General features: G+C 52.8%; 1 protein-coding gene across 1 annotated transcript in view; it reads left to right on the forward strand.

The window, feature by feature from the left end:
• The window catches only part of LZTS1 (leucine zipper tumor suppressor 1), a 49701-nt gene that overhangs the window by 26297 nt on the left and 2868 nt on the right, over positions 1-20536 (forward strand). Inside the window, exons 2-3 of the mRNA XM_058550593.1 lie at positions 15725-16201; positions 17411-18214. Coding sequence (XP_058406576.1) covers positions 15857-16201; positions 17411-18214 — 1149 coding nt within the window. The 5' untranslated portion in view covers positions 15725-15856. The remainder of the gene's footprint in view (positions 1-15724; positions 16202-17410; positions 18215-20536) is intronic.

Genomic DNA, 20536 nt, shown 5'->3' on the forward strand with positions numbered 1-20536 from the left:
GGACTCATACTAGAGCTGGAAGGATTACCTGATGTGAGAACATTCCACTGTGACAGGCACACAGGCGGCGGGAACCGCTTCAGCTGCAGGGAAGTTATGAGTTCAGGGAGCTGAGGGAGTCTGCTCCCAGTGTTTCTCGTTATCTCTGTATGAAGAGATGAAGTGACCTGCAGGGAGTAAGGTGCAGAGGTGGGTGCAGGCTTACACAGTGGAGAACGTTTAATAGATACGACTTGAGAAATACAAAAGGCAGCAGTCACAGCCAGGCTTGCTAGGAGATCTTGATTCTTTGGTGTGCCCATCAGAATCTGGGCTCAAACGGAGTTTACTATCTAGTTGACAAAAGCACTACTCAGCAGTACCAAATGTATGGAGCAGGAGAAGCTGGGGAGGGCTGGATCTGAGAGAGGGAGAGGGCTGTGCCTCAGAGGGGAGGAAGCGGTGTGACAAAGACGCGGAGAAGGGAAAGAGCTGGACAGGCCCTTGAGGGTGGTCAGGGATGCTGGCAAGGAGCTCACACCAGATGCCCGGTGCAACCCTGAGTGTCCTTTACCCTGTGTACCTGGACCAGTCGGGCAGTGCGCTTAGGTGGTGTAGCTCGCAATAGTGGGAGGTGAGGTAAGAAGAGAGGTTGGGTCAGATGGTACAGGGCCTCAAATGCCGGCTAGGTTGGTCGTTTTCTGATGCAATTTTACATGTTGATAAGGGCAGACTCTGCTCTGCTCGCCGCTGTGTCCATGGAGCCCTGATCATGCATGCCCATAGTAATGGCTCACCAAAGGCATAGGTGCTCCCAGAAGCTCACCGCTCCAGGGACAGATCTCTCCATCTGTCAAAGTGACCGCTGACACATGTACTGCAAGGCAACACGAGCTGGGTCTGCCCTAGCAGGCGTGTCAATCCTGCTTTCACCTTGCTTGCCCCGTGACTAGGCTGTGTGAGGTGACGGATGAGCTCTGGCCTATGAGCCAGAAGTCCTGGGTTCTTGAATCAGCTCTTCTAGCTGTACCCCCTGGAACTCTGCTTACAATACTTGTCCAGGGTTGTATCGAGGACAGATGAGATAAGGACCTGACACGAAGGTGCTTGAAATATAAGGTGCCATAGCACCCTAAGTGTCACTGTAGGCAAATAACCCGGTCAGTGGTCCATTTTACTGGGACTCACTGCTTCCTGGTGCTTCCCTATCTGTGTCCCTGTGGTCAATAGAACACTAAGTGGCTGAGGGGAGGGGGAAGGGGGCCCAGAGATACCCAGACTCCCATCCTGACATCCTCACCCCTGGCCTGGCCTGGGTGGGAAGAAACCTGGCTGATATCTAAGGTGACCATACTCCCCAGGTTATGTCTGTTGTCCTGGTGTAACTAATAGTAGTGCCCCTTTCCCTCTTAAAAGTGTCCAAATTATACAGTCACCCTCCTGATAGCCCGTGCGGTGCTCGCAGCTTCTGTGTTCCTGGGAAACCTTATGTTTGCAGATCAGTGGCTTTGGTGGGACACAGAGAGAACCAAGTCTGGCTGGCAGGTTGGCTAAATAACATGTGTATGCTGTATGTCTGTCTCCTTGGCCACAGTCAGCCCATCTTCCAGTTATCCCACCCACAGGGCCTGGGGAGGGAGCCCCGTGGCTGGTACAGCAGGGCGGGGAAGGTATGCAAGGGCGTCCTCACACCTTCTGCTCACCTGGCTGCAATGCAGTGGGTTATAGTAAGCAGGCTCTTGGGTATCTTGAAGGAATCTGTTTGCAGGGCGGTTAGGGCCAGACTCCCTTGCCCTGATTTTGCATTTTGAGAGGACATTTCAGCCCAAGAAGCACCTAGAAGGCTTGTGAAGTCTTTGCAACGTTACTTGGTCAGGGACAATATTTTATCCCCCGATCCAAACACTTAAATGTCAGGAGCTCCCTGATACCCCAGAAGTGCCCTCTACCCTTGCTCACACTCACTGTCCATTTCATGAGCCCTAAGTGGCTGCCTGGGAAGGTGGAAGGGAGGGGGGAAGATAAGATAGTAGTCTTCTCTTACCGAGGACGGGTAAAGATCCATTCCCAGGATGGATGGGAAATTTGAGGGGATGGGGAGGCAGGGGAAGAATTATAGTTTAGGAATTATTCAGATGAAATCTAATTAAAATGCTCATTCAACTCAAATTCACAAGGACTAACCCCCCATTTCCTTAGAATATAAGACGAGGTCCCTACCCTCATGGAGCTTATAATGATAATTCAAGTCAGGCTATGATCAGTGCAATGACGGAATATAAAGAAAATACCAGAACAGTGGTTCTCAAACTTTAGCCAGTATCAGAATCCTCTGGAAGGCCATTAAAACGCTGACCGTTGGGCCCAGCAGTCTGGGTTTGGGTGGGCCTGAGAAGGTGCATTTCTGACAAGGTCCCTGGGCAAGCTGCTGCCACTGCTGGTCTGGGGGCCACACTTTGAGAACCACTGCCAAAGAGGATCTCGAGATTGACGTGCCTTGAATTCATCTAGGCAGCCCCACAAAGGAGGCGGCATTTGAGGTGGGCCTTGAAACATGGGTGAGGTCTGGGGTACCACATGACGAAAGCTAGCCATTACTGAGTACTCACAATGGCGGGGCGCTGAGTGTAAGCGTCCTCGTGGAAATCAGACGAAGTAGATACATATTGTCCACAGAGGCTCTGGGTGAGTAGGGGACCCAGTATGCTATACCAGCTCAAAACGGTGTTGACGGGGACACGGCACAGGCACTGTTGCTGAGGGTTCTTCACGAGCCCCCAGCTGGAGTCCCCTCCTCCTGCCCAGCTCTCAGCTTCTGCTCTGTGCTCTCCAGTAGCAGCAGCCGGTGCCAACCCTCGTCCTCCTGCAGAGTGCAGGGCGAGGGCATTTGTGGTCTTGGGTTTGGTTTCCGAGCAGGGAGCAGACTGGCATTGCTTCCTTCAGACAGTCGAGGAAGGCAGGAGTAGGGGAGAGGTGCTTGTCCACTTTACCCACGATGCAGCCAAGGTCAGGGAGGTCATTCCTGGCAGAGGGAAGAGCATGTGGAAATGCACTGAGAGGCAAGGATGGCAAGTTGGAAAGCCGGGAGCCTCCAGCATCACTGGAGCATGAAGTGCAAGGAGGGACAGGAGCACAGCTGTTGTGGCCCTCAAGTCCCAGCGTCTCCATGCAGCCCTCAGAGCCTCTTCACATGCTTCTGGTTCTGTCAGCCGGCACCCTTCACCAGGAAGGTGTCACATAGGTGGACAAGGCAGTAGTCAGGGACTTAGGGGCAGCCTTGGGCCAACCCTGCAGGATGCCTGGACTTTGAAAAGAGGTTAATTATTGCATTGTCAGGGCCAGTGTGGGCAGTGGGGTCCAGGAGGGTAGAGGGCTTGCTTGATGCTCACCAGAGGTTTCTCTGCAAGATGTGAGGCTTCTACTTCACCAGTAGGAATGCGCCCTGAAGGAGGAAGCAGGGAGGTTGAGAAATCAAGACAGGGGTGACACAGAAGTCAGAATTCCCCAGCCAGACACATCAGATGGCACCAAGAGAGGATTAACTCAGGACATGTCGACTTGTCAGGAACGGTTACGGGCTTCCCCTGTTGTGTATGCAGATCCCAACAGACAGGCCATGTCTTGGAGCAGTCAAAAACACACTCAGGTGCACATGGACAACTCGAGATACCAAAAGCCACACTGCCTAAGGGATCAGGTCCAACTCTTCAAGCCAGTCCAGGTCATTTCCAGCCTCCAGAGTGAGGAATCTGAGCTTTTCCCTTGAGCTTCCCCAATTCCAATTGCTTTCTGAGTTCTGAAACCACCAGGCATCTCCCTGCCCACCCCCATGCACACACTCACACACCGTGGATACTCCCGGTGTAGTCTGAAGGGGAGCTTCAGGACAAGCACTCACGTGCTCCCCCCACCTCATCCACACTCCATCCTTCTCCCACGCCTGCCCATCTTCTGGAAGGGTCAGTGCCTTCTGTTGTAAGATCTCCCTCCCATTCCTGAAGCAAAGCTTTCCCAGGGGTCTTGTAGGTGGTAGAGGGCTTTTTGCTCTGCCTGCTTTTTTCTACTCTGTCTTGCTACCTCTGTCACTTGTCACACCCTCACACCAACCAAATGTATGAGCTCCAATTTCCCATTGATTTTCATGGGAAGATACCACTTATCACCTGGCCTCAGCCCCTTTTGACAGCTGGTGATGACACATGAGGTTGCAGTGGCTGGGACGCAGGCTGGGGACTTGGTTTTGTCTTTGGTCTGGGCCATTTGATTTGAGTGTTTTCAAAGCAGCACCTCTCAGGATAGAACATCTCCACTCCAGCCCTTCCTCCTCCTGGTTAAGGAGATGTAGGTGGTAAGAGTGCTGGCCAGCAAGCCAGGAGGCCAGGAGTCCAGCCCCAGCCTGCTCCTGCCTCGCGTGTGGTTGTGGACCAGTCACCCCACCTCTTTGGGCCACAGGGGCCTCTTATTGTGAGGTGTTGAAGCAGCACCTCTGGGCTTTAAAAGCTTTTTTCCTTGCTGTTGTCCACCTATGATCTGGTACCAACCTGTTTCTCATCCTCCTGATTGCCCAGGTCTCCTGCCCTCTTAGGATGGGCCTCATGCGTGGGTGGAATAATTATGTGTGTGTCTCGGTAATGCCGTTGAAGGGGCCCTATAGATTTCTTCAGTTCAAGTGGCTTACCATTAGTGAGAGGCTCCCTGCGGTTTCCCTCCCCGGGCTCCTGGGATGAAATGGAGTACCAGGTAGCTCACCTGTTGCATTTTCCTCTGACCAGGGAACCTGGTCTGAAGAGTAGAGAGGACTGCAATGTGGAGCTGGGGACAGGTGAAGAAGGGTCAGAAGTTAGGAGAGTTGGAGCCACAGAGGCAGAGCTCCTGAGGGGACTTGAGACATCTCCCATCCAGGTCAAGATGCTGGGTGGTCTGATTTGTCACACTGAACCGGTACCAACTTTGGTCCCTGGACAGGATGTCATGTGGTTGACAGTATGTCACCACTCCCCTTTCCCAAGCCCATGGCCCGCGTTGCTCATTTAACACAGATTCTTCCCTTCTGAACCTGAACCTGACCTCAGAATACTTTAGGCAGCCACAAAGATGATAAACAGGTAAAACTTATGTTTCAATCCCTGTCCGAGACCCCGTTGGTTCTGACCATCACTCGCTGACACACAGATCTGGTATCTTCACATTCTTGCTTTGGAGGTGCCCACTCAGCCTGCACTCTAGAGTGGTGAGGGTTTGGCAGGCAGGGGGGCCATCTGCCCCTGCCACCAAAGGCCTAACTGGTCCTGGGTTCCTTGTCTCTGACCTGGTGGGGTGGGAAGGAGTCTAGCCGAGTTCCCAGCCCTCCCCTGGCTACCTCACCCACGCCCCATTCCAGACCTGAGTAATGGTTCTTTAGGTGCTGCCCCATTTGCCAGGAGGAGAAGTGGCTCCTTCTCCTGGCGCTGCCCAGCTCACGTGGGCCCCAGTGCCGGGCACCGAGTCATGAATGTGGATGCGGCTCGCCTGCCTGCTGCTCTCTCCGTGGGAGCAGCGCCTGTGTAAACAGCAACAGGGTCCATTTGCATGAGCTTTGCATGTAACGGAGCTCTGTTTTTGGAAGGGGTGGGGCAGGTTGGGATGGGACTGGTGGGTAATCATGTTCCTGAGGAGAAGCATCCGTCGGCTCTCCTGAGACAAAAGCTGCCACTGGGAGGACAGGGAAGACTCAGCAGCTGAATGCTGACGCCAGCAGCTGAATGCTGATGACCTACACACAGAAGGCTGCCAGGCAGGATGATGGCTTTTGATTCCTCTGGAGCAGTGGGAAACGGAATTGCTTCCGATTGTTCACTCCATGGAATGACTCAGCCTGCTGGAGATTTCCCTTTCCCTGTCTGCCTTTCCACGGATCCAAGTGCACGTAATTTGGAGCTGCGTGGACCCCTGCTCCCCTCAGCACCTCAGCCTCTCCTCACGCTGCCCATGCACCCCTACTCCTTCCTCCTCCATTCTCGCCTCTTTTCCATTCATCCATTCACTCAGAAAATATGTATTGAGCTTTGCACATGGAGCCTTCCAGGCATCAGCAAACCAAGCATTGGGAGGTTTGCAGACTGGGCTGAGATGATTAACTAGCTCACAGGCTCACCCCTGCCCCAGCCCTGGCCCCCGACCTTCATCCAGAACAGCAAATGGGAGGAGAGGTCGAGGACAGGAATACAAGCACTGGAACTGCAGATAAGGAAAGCTGAATCAGGCAGTGTGCTGGGGGGAGGGACAGAAGGTGAGGGGGAGGGTCATCTTGAAAGTGGGGTCGATGAACCCTGGGCACTCCCCGCTTTAGTCCCAGAGACACCTCTGCTGGGGAGGGCTGGGGGCCACCCACCAGCTTGGTGCAGCCAGGGCCCCTGAGCCCCAGCTGGCAGATACCCCGGGACTGCCCTCATTACTTTGTAGGCCCCACTGCTCTCCTGAAGGCAGAGAGGCAGGTCTGCTCTGCCAGGGCCCATGGACCCAGCCCTCCCACCACAGGGGGATGGCCGTGGGTTGGGCGTGGTAACCCTTCCCAAAGACATGTGGGGATCTTGTTCCAGCTTCTTTCCTCACTGCTTTGTGATTTCACAAGTCCTTTGGTTTAAGTTCATCCAGTGTATGTCGTTCTTGCTGTGGTCAAGCGTTTTCATCTCTGATCTCCCTCAGTCTGACAGTTGCTCTGTGAGGTAGGTGTCAGCTGTGCTCATGCAGCACATAAGGAAATAGCTGTGCTGGAAGATTAACTCTCATGCCAGGAGACAGAGCAGATCCATCCGTCTGCGATCCTTCACTGAGGGCCTGATACGATAACGCAGGGAGAGCCACACAGTGTGTGGTCCTGACGAATGGTCCCTGATGGTCCTCCTGTGGACCCACACCTGTGCAGGCCACAGCACCTGTCCTCAGAAGTTTGCCTGAAGGGGAGAACAAGACATAGCAGGCAGGCGGGCCAGAAAATGAGCTGGCTGCTTGTCCCAGAGCTGGGGCCAGGCCTCCCAGCCCTCCTGCAGTGTCTCTCCATTAGAGGGCTCCCCACAAGAACAGGGTGGGGAGCAGGGCTGCACACTCCGGAGCTCAGCATCAGGTGGATGGAGAGCAAGAGGGAAGGAAATAAGGACAATGCCAGAAACGGGCCTGACCGCCTGGCAGTATCTTCACCGGGGCGTCTAGGGGGCAGTGTCTTCATCTGCTCAGACTGCTACAACAAAATACCACAGCCTGGGGACTTACACAGATATTTACTCCTCACAGGGCAGGAGGCTGGAGGTGTACGATCAAGGCGCCAGCAGGTTCGGTCTCTGGTGAGGCCTCTCTTCCTGGCTTATAGGTGGCCGCCTTCCTGCGGTGTCCTCACAGGGCAGGAGGAGAGACAGAAAGGAGAGGGAGAGAGCTCGATGGTCTCTTCTTATAAGGGCACTAATCTCATCATGAGGACCCCACTCTCATGCTCATGTAAACCTAATCACCTCCCAGGCCCCACCTCTTAATGCCATCACATTGTGGGTTAGGGCTTCAGCATATGGAATTTTAGGGGGACGCAAACACCTAGTCCATAACAGGCAGCCGACAGATGAGAACCTTGACCTCATTTCTGTGTGAAAGGACAAGTTAATAGATGCTTGTGTGCTGGGGTGGAGAGAGCTGGCTCTAACCCAGCAAACTCCTTCCAGCCCTCCTGCATCTTCAGTTACAGTGGTGCTGTTTTGTACCCTTCATATTTAGGTGTACCTATCTTGTCTCTCAACCATCTCCTCTGAAAACAGAGGCTCTGTCGCCTTGTATTTCTTTATCTTGGGGCAAAGCTTTGAACAGGACCAGGAGGTGAAGGAGATGGTGAATGTCCTCAGCTCCAAGGTGACCAGTTGACTCAAACAAAGTCTAAGAGACAAAAATTTGGGTTGAAACCAGATTTGAATTCTAGTTTTGTTGCCTTGGCTCCCGTCCATGTTGTGGCCCAGTCTAGGTCATGGTCCTCCCTGCACCTCACCTGCCCTCTGCAAGCTCTGAGAGTCATCCCTATGCTCCCTGGGAGCTGATTTCATTAAAAACATTCATTGAGCGCCTACTGTGTTCTTAGCACTGTGCTCAACACTCTGTGGGGTACAAAGAAGCTTCCACCCCATCTCTGCCTTTAAGGAGGGTTAAAGATAATTGGAGAGATAACCCTTCACTCCTGAAAAATTGAATAACGCAGGAGCTGTCCCCAGGCTGTGCAGGCTGAGTGCCAAGTGAGCTGAGCACTGAGGAGCAACTGCTCCTGGCAGAGGGGCTTCCTGTGAAGCCCCTTGCTTCCTGGGCAGTCACGAGCCAGGCCTGGAGAAGGGCCGAATTCTTCCTCTGAAAGGAAGCTGAGTTTCCACTACTGGATTCAAGTTCTTTGTGAGAGGCCTTGCCCCTCTTCTTCTCAGCACCCAACGTGATGCTTGGCACGTGGTCTACCATGAGGGACATGTGAATGGATAATAGTGAGTGTGAAGTTCTCCAGGTTCCACAGATGGGACTGAACACAAGAATGCTGAGGCGTTGGTGCCCATGGCTAAGATTAGAGGTTATCGTGCACTGCTCATGTCCCCCAGACGGAGGAGAGAGCTGAAGGCAGAGCTCTGGTCCCAGCCTAGCAGCCACCAGCAATTCCTGGAAGCAGGTCAGCCCTCCCATCCGTGGCTGGGGCCCACACAGAGCCTGCGGCAGCTCCTCTGCCTTCTGATGATCCACCGACCCACAGGGATCATCTCTGAATGGAGCAGCATGGAGAGCTCACAAGATGGAATCCCGTTTGTATCAGGCAGCCTTACGGACATCCCCTCCCTTACACACGTGGCCCATGGAGAGCAGGGAGCTGCCCCCCAACCCCCCGCCCCATCTGGAAAATGAACCTGGTTGGCCCTGTCCTGTTGGTAAAATGGAAAGGATAGTGGTTTCGCGTCCAGAACTTGCGTTGTGACCCCTTCCTGCTTTGGGCCTCTGTGTAGTGGAGGAGTTGGGGTAATGGGTCACTCAGGTCCTGCCTAGCTCCACTGTCAGGGAATTGTGACCATGGAAGAGCAGAGAGGTCCTCTGCCACCTCTCTGTCAGCAGGCTGTCCTCTCTGGCCGAAGCTCCTTCACGCCACCCAGTCACAGGGTTTCTCCTCCCACATCCACTCAGCCAATGGCACCCTCTTCTTAGTAACAATGTTGCCGTGCCCCTCCCCCATCCCGGGGTCATCTGGTGAAGTGTGGTTGGGGGCTCTGTCCCACCCTTGCTGCCCTCTTTGACATATTGGCCAATAAGGGTCTCAGAGACCACTTCTCCTCAGGGGTTTCAATTTAAGGGAGGGGGATTTAACAAACTAGCATCTTCCAAGACTCAAAGAAAATAAATCTTAGAAAAATCCCACACATGGGGAGCAGTAATCATATATAAGAGGTATTCAGCAACAAAATGGAATCTCCTGAGTAGGGATTGGTACGGGACACATGGTGAAGCAGTACTTACCACACAGCAGGGACAAGAAGGACGCGAGTGGATCCCAACATCTAAAGTGTGTGAGACCATCCAGGTTGCAGAATGATACTTACACATGATGCCATTTAGATGAAGTGAAAAACAAAGCACTACGTACAGTATTCATACATGTTACATATGTTTAATGATCAAGAACTGTGCCCACAAAGTTCATGATGGGGATTCCCTCTGGGGAGAGAGACGGAGAGAAGAGAAAGGAATAGGGTGGAGATTCCAACTCTTGAGATGTTTTACTTCTGAAACAAGTATGACAATGTCAATTCTGCATGAGTTACTTGAGTTATTTTTATAGTATTTCAGTGTTTTAAAAATTGATTACAATTAAAATTAAGCAGAAGGAGAAAGCTCTACTAGGGCGTGTGGGATCTGGGGGAGCACTGGTGAGCTGCCCTGTCCGGAGCCTCGCTCATCACCGTCGAGGTGGCCGCCCCTCCCAGCCCTGCCCCTCCTTTCACCTTATGACCCCTTTGAAGTAGGTCTGAAGTCTGGCCAAGTCTTGGGGAGTCGTGCTGCAGACCCTGGAGTCTGGGGGGGGCCACTGCGCTAAAGTGACACACCGTTCCTGTAGCTTCACTGCCTCTCCTTGCCCCACCTCCCCAGTCCCCGAAGGGAAACAGGGAGCCATTAGTGCAGTCAACAATCTAAGACCAAGTTGTTTGTTCCTCCCCAGAGCCCCAAAGCTCACATTTGATCCCCCAGAGCAGGATATATTAATCTTTTTAAACTGGGTCAATCCAGGGATATTCAGGGTCAAGGAACCCTGAGAAGTCATAGTCAAAGTGTTGGAGGCGGGACATTTTTTTGAGGAGGGGGTTGATAGATTTCATTAAATTTTCAAGAGGTCTCAGAGAACTGACATGAATCCAGCCCCTCCTGTTGTGGTTGGAAACTGAGCCCCGAGAGGACTTGGGGCCCTGCACCAGCAGCGGGGAGAATCACGCCTGGCCCCTTGGTCTCTGTCTGCTCCCAAGTTCAGAGATGTTGTGGGGTGAGCCACAGTCCTGAGGCCAGGCTCTGTTCTGGGGGTGCGGCCCTGGGTGCTTCTCCAATAGACCATTGACTGTGCTGAATACCTTACAGAGCAGTCCTGGAGAATAGTGAGAAATACACTGACAGTAACCAGCACTGGGGATTTCTCTGAATACTAAGTTCTCACTTCCCTTCATGCTCATAGTGATGTCCTGTGCCAAGGCAGGTATGGGTACCTCCATTTTACAAGTGAGGAAACTGAGGCACAGAGAGCTGAAGTCACTTGCTCACAGTCACACTGAGTCAGTGGCAGAACTGAGGATCTATACTCTTATTTTCTTTCTGTTCCTCTACAACCAGGTTTCTCAGCCTCAGCACTGTTGACTGTTTGGGTGAGAGAATTCTTTGTCGTTGGGGCTGCGTGACCTCCTACTCTTTTTACAGAAGGAGTCCAGCAAGAATTAGACTTCATGTCTCATGGGAAGAGAGGAAAAGAGGAGCACAGCCTGAGACAGCGCGTGGAGAAGGTCACGTGGAGGAAGGCCACTGTGACATACTCGGCGGAACCTCCATGCTTCCTTTCCTGTTTCCTCTCCAGTCCTCTTCCCTCCTCCTTTCCCCTTCTGGAATCTGATCTTCACCCTAAGTGTGTCTCCCTGGCCAGTGGGGATTTGTTTCCCAGGGATAAAAATGTGCCCTTTCCCCCTGACCTTCCTGAGGGCAGAGACAGCAGGTCTGTCAGGGGTGGCTGGGAAGACTAGGGTTAGGACCTAGGGTGGATCATAGGCAAGTTTTCTGTGATGCTCTCTCCAAGTTGAAAATGGAACAAGTCCAGACACTTACAGGTAATTAGTTTAGCTTCAAGTGGATCTAGGGATAATCTCAAGCTTCAGAGCTCCTCTGTGTCAAGACCTGGGGAGTGGAGAGCAGGGAATCTGGGGCTAGGGGACAGGAACATACTCAGAGGACCAGAGCCACCATTCTTCACCCACTCCTCTGCTCCCCGGCATCATTTCTCTTCTTCTTTGTGTATCGCAAGTCATCCAGGCTGCTGCTCAGGGGAACAAAGGAGCTTACCTGTACCTGAAACCTTGTTGTCATCTGCCCGGCTCGGCAATGAAGCTATGGCTGGAGGCCATGGACCTTGATCTCTCCCCTAAGCTTTCTCTCTGCCAATCCTGGAAACTCACTTGGCCATCCAGGACAGGACCCCTAACATCTCTGAGCCTCACGCACAGTCCCCAGCAGTGGGCTCTAGCGTGGACACCATGGCATTTGGGTCTGGGTTCAGATCCCACCTTGGTCACTGGCCAGTTGAGTGACAAGGGTCAAGTCATCTGCCCTCTCTGAGTCTAGGCCTCATTTTCCTCATTTCTGTTCTAGGAGCTGTAGATCAAAGTTTGTACTCTCATAGAGCTTATGTTCTGGTGGAGACACAATAAACAAATTTAAAAAAAAGATTATTACAGGTTAAAGCAAGTGTTACGAAGGAAATAGGCTGGAATAACAGAGTAACGGGGAGGTAGACTTTTCCAAGGTAAACAGAGAAAGCCACCTTGCGGAGGTGACATTTGAGTTGAGAACTAAAAGATGAGAAAGAGCAATCTGCGTGAAGAGCTGAGGGAAGAGAACTGTTGGCAGAGGCAACAGCAGGTACAAAAGCTCCTCAGTGGGGAAAGGCTTAGTGTGTTCAACCCACAGAAGAGAGACGAGTGTGGCTGGAACCGTGGTTATGAGCAAAGAAAGAACGGGGTGAGAGAAGAGTGGAGTAGTGGGCGGAACCAGAGCCTGCCTAGGGCCTGCAGAACAGGGTCAGGAGTCTGCTTGCTCCAAGAGCAATGGGAAGCCTTGACGAATTTTCCCCGGGGAGGATGACCAGTGTGACACTGCAGACGCTTAGGATGAACAGATGGGGAGAAAACAGATTTGGAGGCTGTTTCAGGTCCAGGTGAGAGGAGACGGCAGTGGAGCAGGAGAGCTGCAAACAGACTCATTTAACACGTCTGCCCAATATTGCAGTCACACTCCGACTGTGGTATATGCTTCTTGAGGGTGACACCCTCCTCTTGTCCTTCTGTTGGTCTCACACACATCTGGAGAGGACCTACCATGTGCCAGGCATTACACTTGACTTCTGTTAGTTTGCTTCATCCTCATATTGGTCCTAAGAAATAGTTGTTATTTCCATTTTGTGAGCAAAGAAACCCCAGAGAGGTTAATTTTCAAATCCAAATCTGTCTGATGCCATAGCCAGTGGTCTTGTCTCTACAACACTGTCTATACTGGATGGGCGAAAAGTAAGTCACTGGTTGTCCAACTGGTGTAATGTGCAGAGTGCAGGTGAATCTTTTGGCCAAAAGTAGCTTCCCTACATATGGACAACAGTAGAATTTTTGCCTCAGAGGACCTGGAGGCCTCAGCTAAGCAAAAGATGAATGACCTGGGGGATGAAAAATACATTCTTGTGGGGCCAGCCCAGTGGCATAGCGGTTAAGGCCACAGCTTGCTTCGGCTGCCCAGGGTTTGCAGGTTCAGATCCCCGGTGCGGACCTGTGCACCGCTTGTCAAGCCATGCTGTGGTGGCATCCCACATAAGTAGAGGAGGATGGGCACATCCTAACCCAGGGCCAGTCTTCCTCAGCAAAAAGAGGATTGGCAATGGATGTTAGCTCAGGGCTAATCTTCCTCACCAAAAAAAAAAATAATAATAAATACATTTGTCATTGTCAACTGTTCAGTTAGCAGAGGAGCTCCACACTCGTAAGCAGCACTGTCAGGCAATGGGATGCAGGAAAGTCACATTTGGAAGGGAGAGAACTAGTTCTGGAAAATGAGATGTGAGCGCTGAAACTAGCAGGGATGACGAGTCCTGGAGAGAACAATGACGATAACTAATTGTCGAAAATACCTGCCGTTTATTGAGCCCCTACTATGTACAAGGCAGTAATTGTACCAGACCTGTCAGCGTATGGTGTGTCTAATAAACTTCTCATAACCATCCTTGATTCCAAGAGGCCATCTATTTAGTAAAAGCTTTTCATAGGAAAACGTACACTCAACTTACACAATGATCTTTTGTTGTATTGTGCTTGTATTAATGGAATATAGAACATATTTATTCATAAGATAATCACTTTATTCTTCAGGATAACAATGCAAGTTTGAATCCAAGTTCTCGTGTTCAGAGTCTGCAGAGTCTCTGGCTCCCTTCGCTGTGCACATATGCCTCTCCATAACCCACCTGGAACTTCTTTGGTCCCTGTAGGCTCAACAGTGTAATGTAGAGTAAAGAATGTGGGGTTCCTTCTGCATTTTCTCTGTTATTAAGCTTGTAGTTCTTTCCCCCTTAATTGGATCATCTATCTTCTGACCGACTGAGAAGTACTCCTTTGCATGATAGCCACACAGCCTTCCTGGCTTTCAAAATCGTGTTTTCTATGCTTAGAGATTGGCCCGTGTCTGCAAGTGTGCCGGCATTGGCATCCCGTGTATTCCTCTTGCTGGTGCCTGGCAAGGCCGTTGTTATTGTTTTCAGCATTGGTTATAAGATGCATTCCTATTACTTTTTAAAACAATTTTAAGTGTGTCTTAGAATTAGTTTGTGAAACTGAAGGTTAAAGATGTTAGAGCTGACCTCACATGTCATAGCTGGCAGGTGGCATAGCTGGGAATCCACACCAGGTCTCTCACGGACTGCTCAGCATTCCAGGGAACAATTACTTCCTCCCTGTTCTCTCTTGAACCCTCTCCAATCAGGCCTTTCTTCCCACCACTCGGCCAAAACTGCTCGTCAAGGTCACTGGTGACCTCCCCATGGGGAAATAGATTGGCCAATTCTCAGGCGCCATCTTACTTCAGCAGCACTTGAGACAGATCCTTTTGAGACGGTGTCTTAACTTGCCTTTCTTCAGTTTCCCACATCACTGCCTTCTCGGCTCCCTTCCTCATTCCTCGTCTCCTTCCTGACCTCCATGAGCCAGTCCTCAGACTTCTCTGTCTTCCTGCCTTTTCTGCTTGGTGACCTCAGCTAGTCTCAGAGCTGCTTCTCTCACGGATGACTTTCACGTAGAAGTCTGCAGCTCCCACAGCCCCCGCCCGTCCGCCTGCCTACTTGACATCACTCCTTGGGTGTCTAATAGGCTTTGCAAGTTTAATGTGTTAAACCAAACTCCTGTTTCCACCCCCACCATCCTAAACTGCCTTCTTTTGTGGTCTTTTGCATCTCAATAAATGGCAACTTTCTTATTCTAGTTGCTTGAATAAAAACATCCAAGTCATCGCTGACTCCTCTCTTTCTCTCACCCCTTGTGTCCAATCTTTTAACGAATCCTATCAACTTGACCTTAAAATTACATCCAATATGTCATGCATAGCTACCACCCTGGCCCAGCCGTATTAGCCTATCACTTGACGTAACTGGCCCACCACCCAGGCCCCTCAACAGCCTCTTGTCCACCCAGCAGACAGAGTGACCCTCCACAGCCTGAGTCAGACCAAAGTCAGCTGCTCAAAGCCATCGGGGCTTCTCATCGCAATCAAGGGACAAGTCAAAACCTGTATGGCCAGCCAGGCTCTGTGTTGCCCGGCGCCTGCCAGCTCTCGACTTCTATATCTCCTCCACCCCCACTGCTCACTGTTCTCCAGCCAGACTGGTCTCCTTGCTGGTCTCCCACACGCCCAGCACATTCCACGGCACAGACTTAGAGCTTTTGCACTTGGAGCTGCTTCTGAGCTGCTTCTCTCCTCCCAGACTTCCACATGGCTTGCTCCCTTGTTTTCTTGAGGTCTCTTCAAATGATACCCCAGCAGAAAGGCCTCCCTTGTACTCTGTCTAAAATAAGCACCTTCCGGAATTCTGTCCTACCCACTCTGCTTTGTTTTCACCACAGCACATATGTCACTTGAGATAGTATACACTGACTTGTTTATGGCTTGTCCACCCTACACTAAACACAAGCCCTGTGAAAGCGGGGACTGTAGCTGTTGTAGTCACCACTGTATCCCAGTGTGCAGAACAGAGCCTTGCCGGAACGAAGTAGGCTCTCGGGGAGTGTTTGTTGAATTGGCGCACGAAGGAAGAGTGAGTGGAGAGCCCAATGGCAGAAACAGGGCTGAGTTTCCAGTAAGGGAAACATCCAGTTCCCTCCTGCCTAGACCTAGCTGTCAGGACAGCTCCTCTTGGAGTCGCCATCGAGGGCTGTGCAGTGAGCAGACCCGACCCAGGCTCCCCCTGCCTTGTGTCTCCCTCCAGGTCTGCGGCACTCCAGGCTCTGAGAGGCTTCTGCTATGACTGCAGTCTCCTTGTGAAGCCAGGACTGCCCCTTGCTGCCACCGCCACACCAGGTCTCTGCCCTGCCCTGCCTGTCCTTGGCCCCGCATCACCATGGGCAGCGTCAGTAGCCTCATCTCTGGCCACAGTTTCCACAGCAAGCACTGCCGGGCTTCTCAGTACAAGCTGCGCAAGTCGTCCCACCTCAAGAAACTCAATCGGTGTTCAGACGGCCTGCTGAGGTTTGGCTTCTCCCAGGACTCGGGTCATGGCAAGTCCAGCTCCAAGATGGGGAAGAGTGAGGACTTCTTCTACATCAAGGTCAGCCAGAAGGCCCGGGGCTCGCACTGCCCAGATTACACTGCACTGTCCAGTGGGGACATAGGGGGCCAGGCTGGGGTGGACTTTGGCCCATCCACTCCACCCAAGCTCAAGCCCTTCTCCAATCAGCTAGAAATGGTAAGCGGGGGTCTGGGGTCAGGGTGGATGGGTTGGAAAGGCAGGAGACGGCAAAATGGGGGTGGAGAGCAGGGGGACGGGGGGATGATGGTGGCGGTGATCTAAACGTTTAGATCTCCGAGAGGCTAGAGCAGTGTGTGAGGGCGGAGGTGCTCAGCCACACCACAGAGATGACCGGTTGGCCCAACCCAGAAGTCTGGGTGAGCCCTTAAGCCAAGAGCAAAGGGGAAGTGAGAGCCTTTCTGAGCTCACTGCGATGTGACTCTGGATTGTCAAGGCAGGACCAACAGCACATTTTCAGGCGCCTGGGAAGGAGAGGCAGCTCTGGTATCGTCGGGAAGAGCAGGCGAGGAGTCCACTGGGGGAGAGCCTGCGGCTTCTCTGGCTAGTGGACTCATGGAGGCGCCTCCCTCGCTTGCTGCTCTGCTGGTGCACCAGCGCCTTGCTCACGCCGACCTGGAAGCATCTGTGGCTGGATGAGAGCTATGAGTTTGCTATCATCATCAGTTCAGCAGGGATGAGGGAAAAGAGTCTTACCTAGTCAGAAATCCAGCCCTCGTGCCATTCAGGCTCTCCTGGGAGCCACCAGTGGATGCTGAAAACAATTTTCCTGTTCAGTCCCCTGCACCCACCCCAGGGGAATGAATCCACGGCTCTAATATACTAGGAAATGGTCCCCTACGTTTGCATAGAGCCCTAAGCTTTTCACATGAAAGGGCTTGTAAACTGCAAAGTACTCTACCAATGAAAATGACAATTTTAAGGAAAGGATTGTTATTTTAAGGGGTCCTCCCAACCCTTCGAGGAGGCCATGGTCAGTGTTCTTGCTCTTGGCCTACTGGAAGGAGGCGTGAAGATGGAGAAGGGACTGACTGCTACAAGGACACCACGCTCGTCCAGCCTAATGCCTGACCCTACCCCACACAGAGACCCAGAGCCAGAGCCCTGGCATGGGATCTCAGTCAGTGAACTTGAAATGCTGTTCCTCATCTCAGGAGGGCTGGGACGAGCTGGTGACAGGTTGGCAGTTAATGAACAAAGTGCCCTGGTGATCCTGAAGGGCATCCCCCAGGCACAGAGAGAGATTCACCTATGGCCGCCCACCAAGAAAGGTGCCACGTGACGGCACCAGTACCCAGGTAGGGGAGGGAGAGGTGGGAGGAGTGTGAGGGGAGACACAGGGTCAGTGTGGTTCTTTCCACCCCCCAGGGCTCAGAGAAGGGTGCGGCGAGGCCCACGGCATTCAAGCCTGTGCTGCCGCGGGCGGGAGCCATCCTCCACTCCTGCCCTGAGGGCGCCAGCCACCAGCTGCACCCAGCCCCTCCAGATAAGCCCAAGGAGCAGGAGCTGAAGCCTGGCCTGTGCTCCGGGGCGCTGTCGGACTCCGGCCGGAACTCCATGTCCAGCCTGCCCACACACAGCACCAGCAGCAGTTACCAGCTGGACCCGCTGGTCACACCCATGGGGCCCGCTAGCCGTTTTGGGGGCTCAGCCCATAACATCACCCAGGGCGTCCTCCTCCAGGACAGCAACATGATGAGCTTGAAGGCTCTGTCTTTCTCCGATGGGGGCAGTAAGCTGGTTCACTCGAGCAAGCTGGACAAGGGCTCCTCGTGTGTCCGCTCCCCCATCTCCACAGACGAGTGCACCATCCAGGAGCTCGAGCAGAAGCTGCTGGAGAGGGAGGGTGAGCTCCAGAAGCTGCGGCGCAGCTTCGAGGAGAAGGAGCTGACCTCCAGCCAGGCCTCTGAGGACCGGCCGCGGCGCTGCCGGGAGGAGCTGGAGGGCCTGGAGCAGAAGTGCGGCAGCAAGGTGAGGCAGGCCTCGCAGAAGAGCCAGCGCACGCAGCAGGTGCTGCAGCTCCAGGTGCTGCAGCTCCAGCAGGAGAAGCGGCAGCTCCGGCAGGAGCTCGAGAGCCTCATGAAGGAGCAGGACCTGCTGGAGACCAGGCTCAGGTCCTACGAGAAGGAGAAGACCAGCTTTGCACCCGCGCTGGAGGAGACGCAGTGGGAGGTGAGGCCGACGGTCATGGGCGTGGGGTGGTCAGGTGATGGTGCCGGGCCCGTCCTCTTCTCCATGTTCTGGCCAATGGGGTGTGAACACAAACTCCCCAGGCAACAGGGCTACAGTGCCAGCTTTGAAGGGGCTCCCTGGTAAAGTATGATGGGGGTGCACTTAGAGCTTCCTACTCTGTCCCCACTTTGTGCCTCATGGCCCCCGGAATTGAATTTACTAACCGAATCATTGACTGAGAAGCTGGAACCGAGGGAACTGAGGCCGCCCCGGGCTATCTGAGGGCCGACTCGCTTCATCTGCCTACAGGAGGCTCAAAGAAAGCTCCAGCCACGCCTGAGTCCACGCTGGTCCAAGAGCCCACCAGAGAGCATAGAATTTTTTTTTTTTTTAGTGAGGAAGATCATTCCTGAGCTAACATCTGCCAATCCTCCTCTTTTATTTGCTGAGGAAGACTGGCCTTGGGCTAACATCCGTGCCCATCTTCCTCCACTTTATATGGGACGCCGCCACAGCATGGCTTGACAAGTGGTGCATTGGTGTGCACCCGGGATCCGAACCGGCGAACCCCGGGCTGCCCTAGCGGAGCACGCGCACTTAACCGCTTGTGCCACTGGGCCAGCCCCAAGAGAGCACAGAATTTATTTGTTGCTCTTGAGGGAAGGGACCCCACCTGCTAGTAAGAATGACCCCATTTGTGGCAAGTCTCAGTGACAGAATTGGCCACTCCTCACAGAAGGGTAAATGAGGTAGGCTGAGATGGAAACACAGAAAAGGAAGGGCTCTGACACACCTGGAAATGAGGCGTCTGAACCTGACCTTGCTGGAGAACCAGCTTCGGCCCCACGTCCTGCTCACTGGAAATAGCTTTTCTCACCTGTGAGGCCCCTGGAGGTGGTGCAGGGGCAGGTAGGGCATGAACATGGCAGCTGTGTCATTCTCCCCAGGCAGAGACTATGACCCTGGGAAAGGGATGAGGGCTCAACAGGTATAGTTAGAGCAGCACCACACCAAGGCAGGGGATACTCCCTCAGCAGCACAGCCTTCTGTTTGCTCTGGAGCTTCCTGTACTTGACCTGAAAGTTAGAGTGACAAGTAACAGCAGGAGTAGGGGAAAACGATCCTTTCTATGGAAGAGATGGGGGGGCGGGCAATGAACAGGTGAGAAGGGAGAGCTGCGCTCTGTTTGCTGGGTTCCCCAAGAGGAACGAATTCGCCTTTCCTCCTTCTCATCGACACTGGCACAGCAGACCCTCCCCTAGTCGTCGTCTCTCCACCAGGGCTCGGGGACACTCGGGCATCTCAGAGATACAAGCTAGTGCTGGCACCAGGCATCCGTCCTGGTTTGTCCAGTCCGGAACTAAGCTGGACATTCCTGTGACCTCGTCTTGGGTTGTCCAGTCAGGCTATGTAGTAAAACAAATAAATATTTATAATAACACATAAACATATTACAAACATATTTATAATAATCATTTATAGAGAGTTTCTTAAGTGCCACGCCCTAGTTTCTCTCATCTAAGCCTTACAACAACCCTGTGAAGTGGGTACTGTTACTAATCCTCAATTTACAGTTAAGGAACCTGAGGCACAGGGAGGTTATGAGAGTAAAGAGCTGGTTAAATGTCTTGCCCAACATCACCACATAATAAGTATCAGAGCCAGGATTTGAGCCTGACAGTTTGGCCTCCAAGTCCACATTCTTAATCACTCCACCTTATTGCCACTTTGCTGATGTACCCAGGTCACCTGGGTCATAAGTGATGGGGCCAGGACTCAAAGCCAGGCCCTCGCCTCAACCACAACTGTGCTGCTCCGTCCATGAGACAAATGCATGTCCTCGGAAAGGCCGCCTTGGTCCCAACCAGGCGTCGAGGGTGGGGCTGTGCAATGTTTCCTAGGTGATTCAAGAGAGCAAGGGGGCTTTCACTGTGAGAGCGAGAGTGAGGGGCTATTAGCATGGCTTCCAAGCTTGTTCCAAGGGTCCATTCTATAGAGGCCCAGGCCTGGCCTTCACTCTGGCCAGCTTTCCTACGGGCCGGCAGGAAACACTCTTGTTACACAGCCAGCCAGAATGGCCCCGGTCTTCTTTTGAGCCACCGATAACCCCAAATGGCCCAGACCCCAGAGACACATGGATCTGATTCAGTGCCTTTGGTTTCTTCACTGCTCTTGGACAACTTTTAATGGGGAACAGGAGTAGAAATGGTGGAAGAGGGGAGCGGGGGGACACAACTGCTCCTCATTTGCCAGGTTGGGCCTGTCTCTGAGCCAGGCCTGGTGCTGGTCACTGAGGTACAGCAGTGAATGTGAGAATATGGT

Source organism: Diceros bicornis, chromosome 11, assembly GCF_020826845.1.
Source record: "Diceros bicornis minor isolate mBicDic1 chromosome 11, mDicBic1.mat.cur, whole genome shotgun sequence".
In the NCBI taxonomy this organism is placed as follows: Eukaryota; Metazoa; Chordata; class Mammalia; order Perissodactyla; family Rhinocerotidae; genus Diceros; species Diceros bicornis.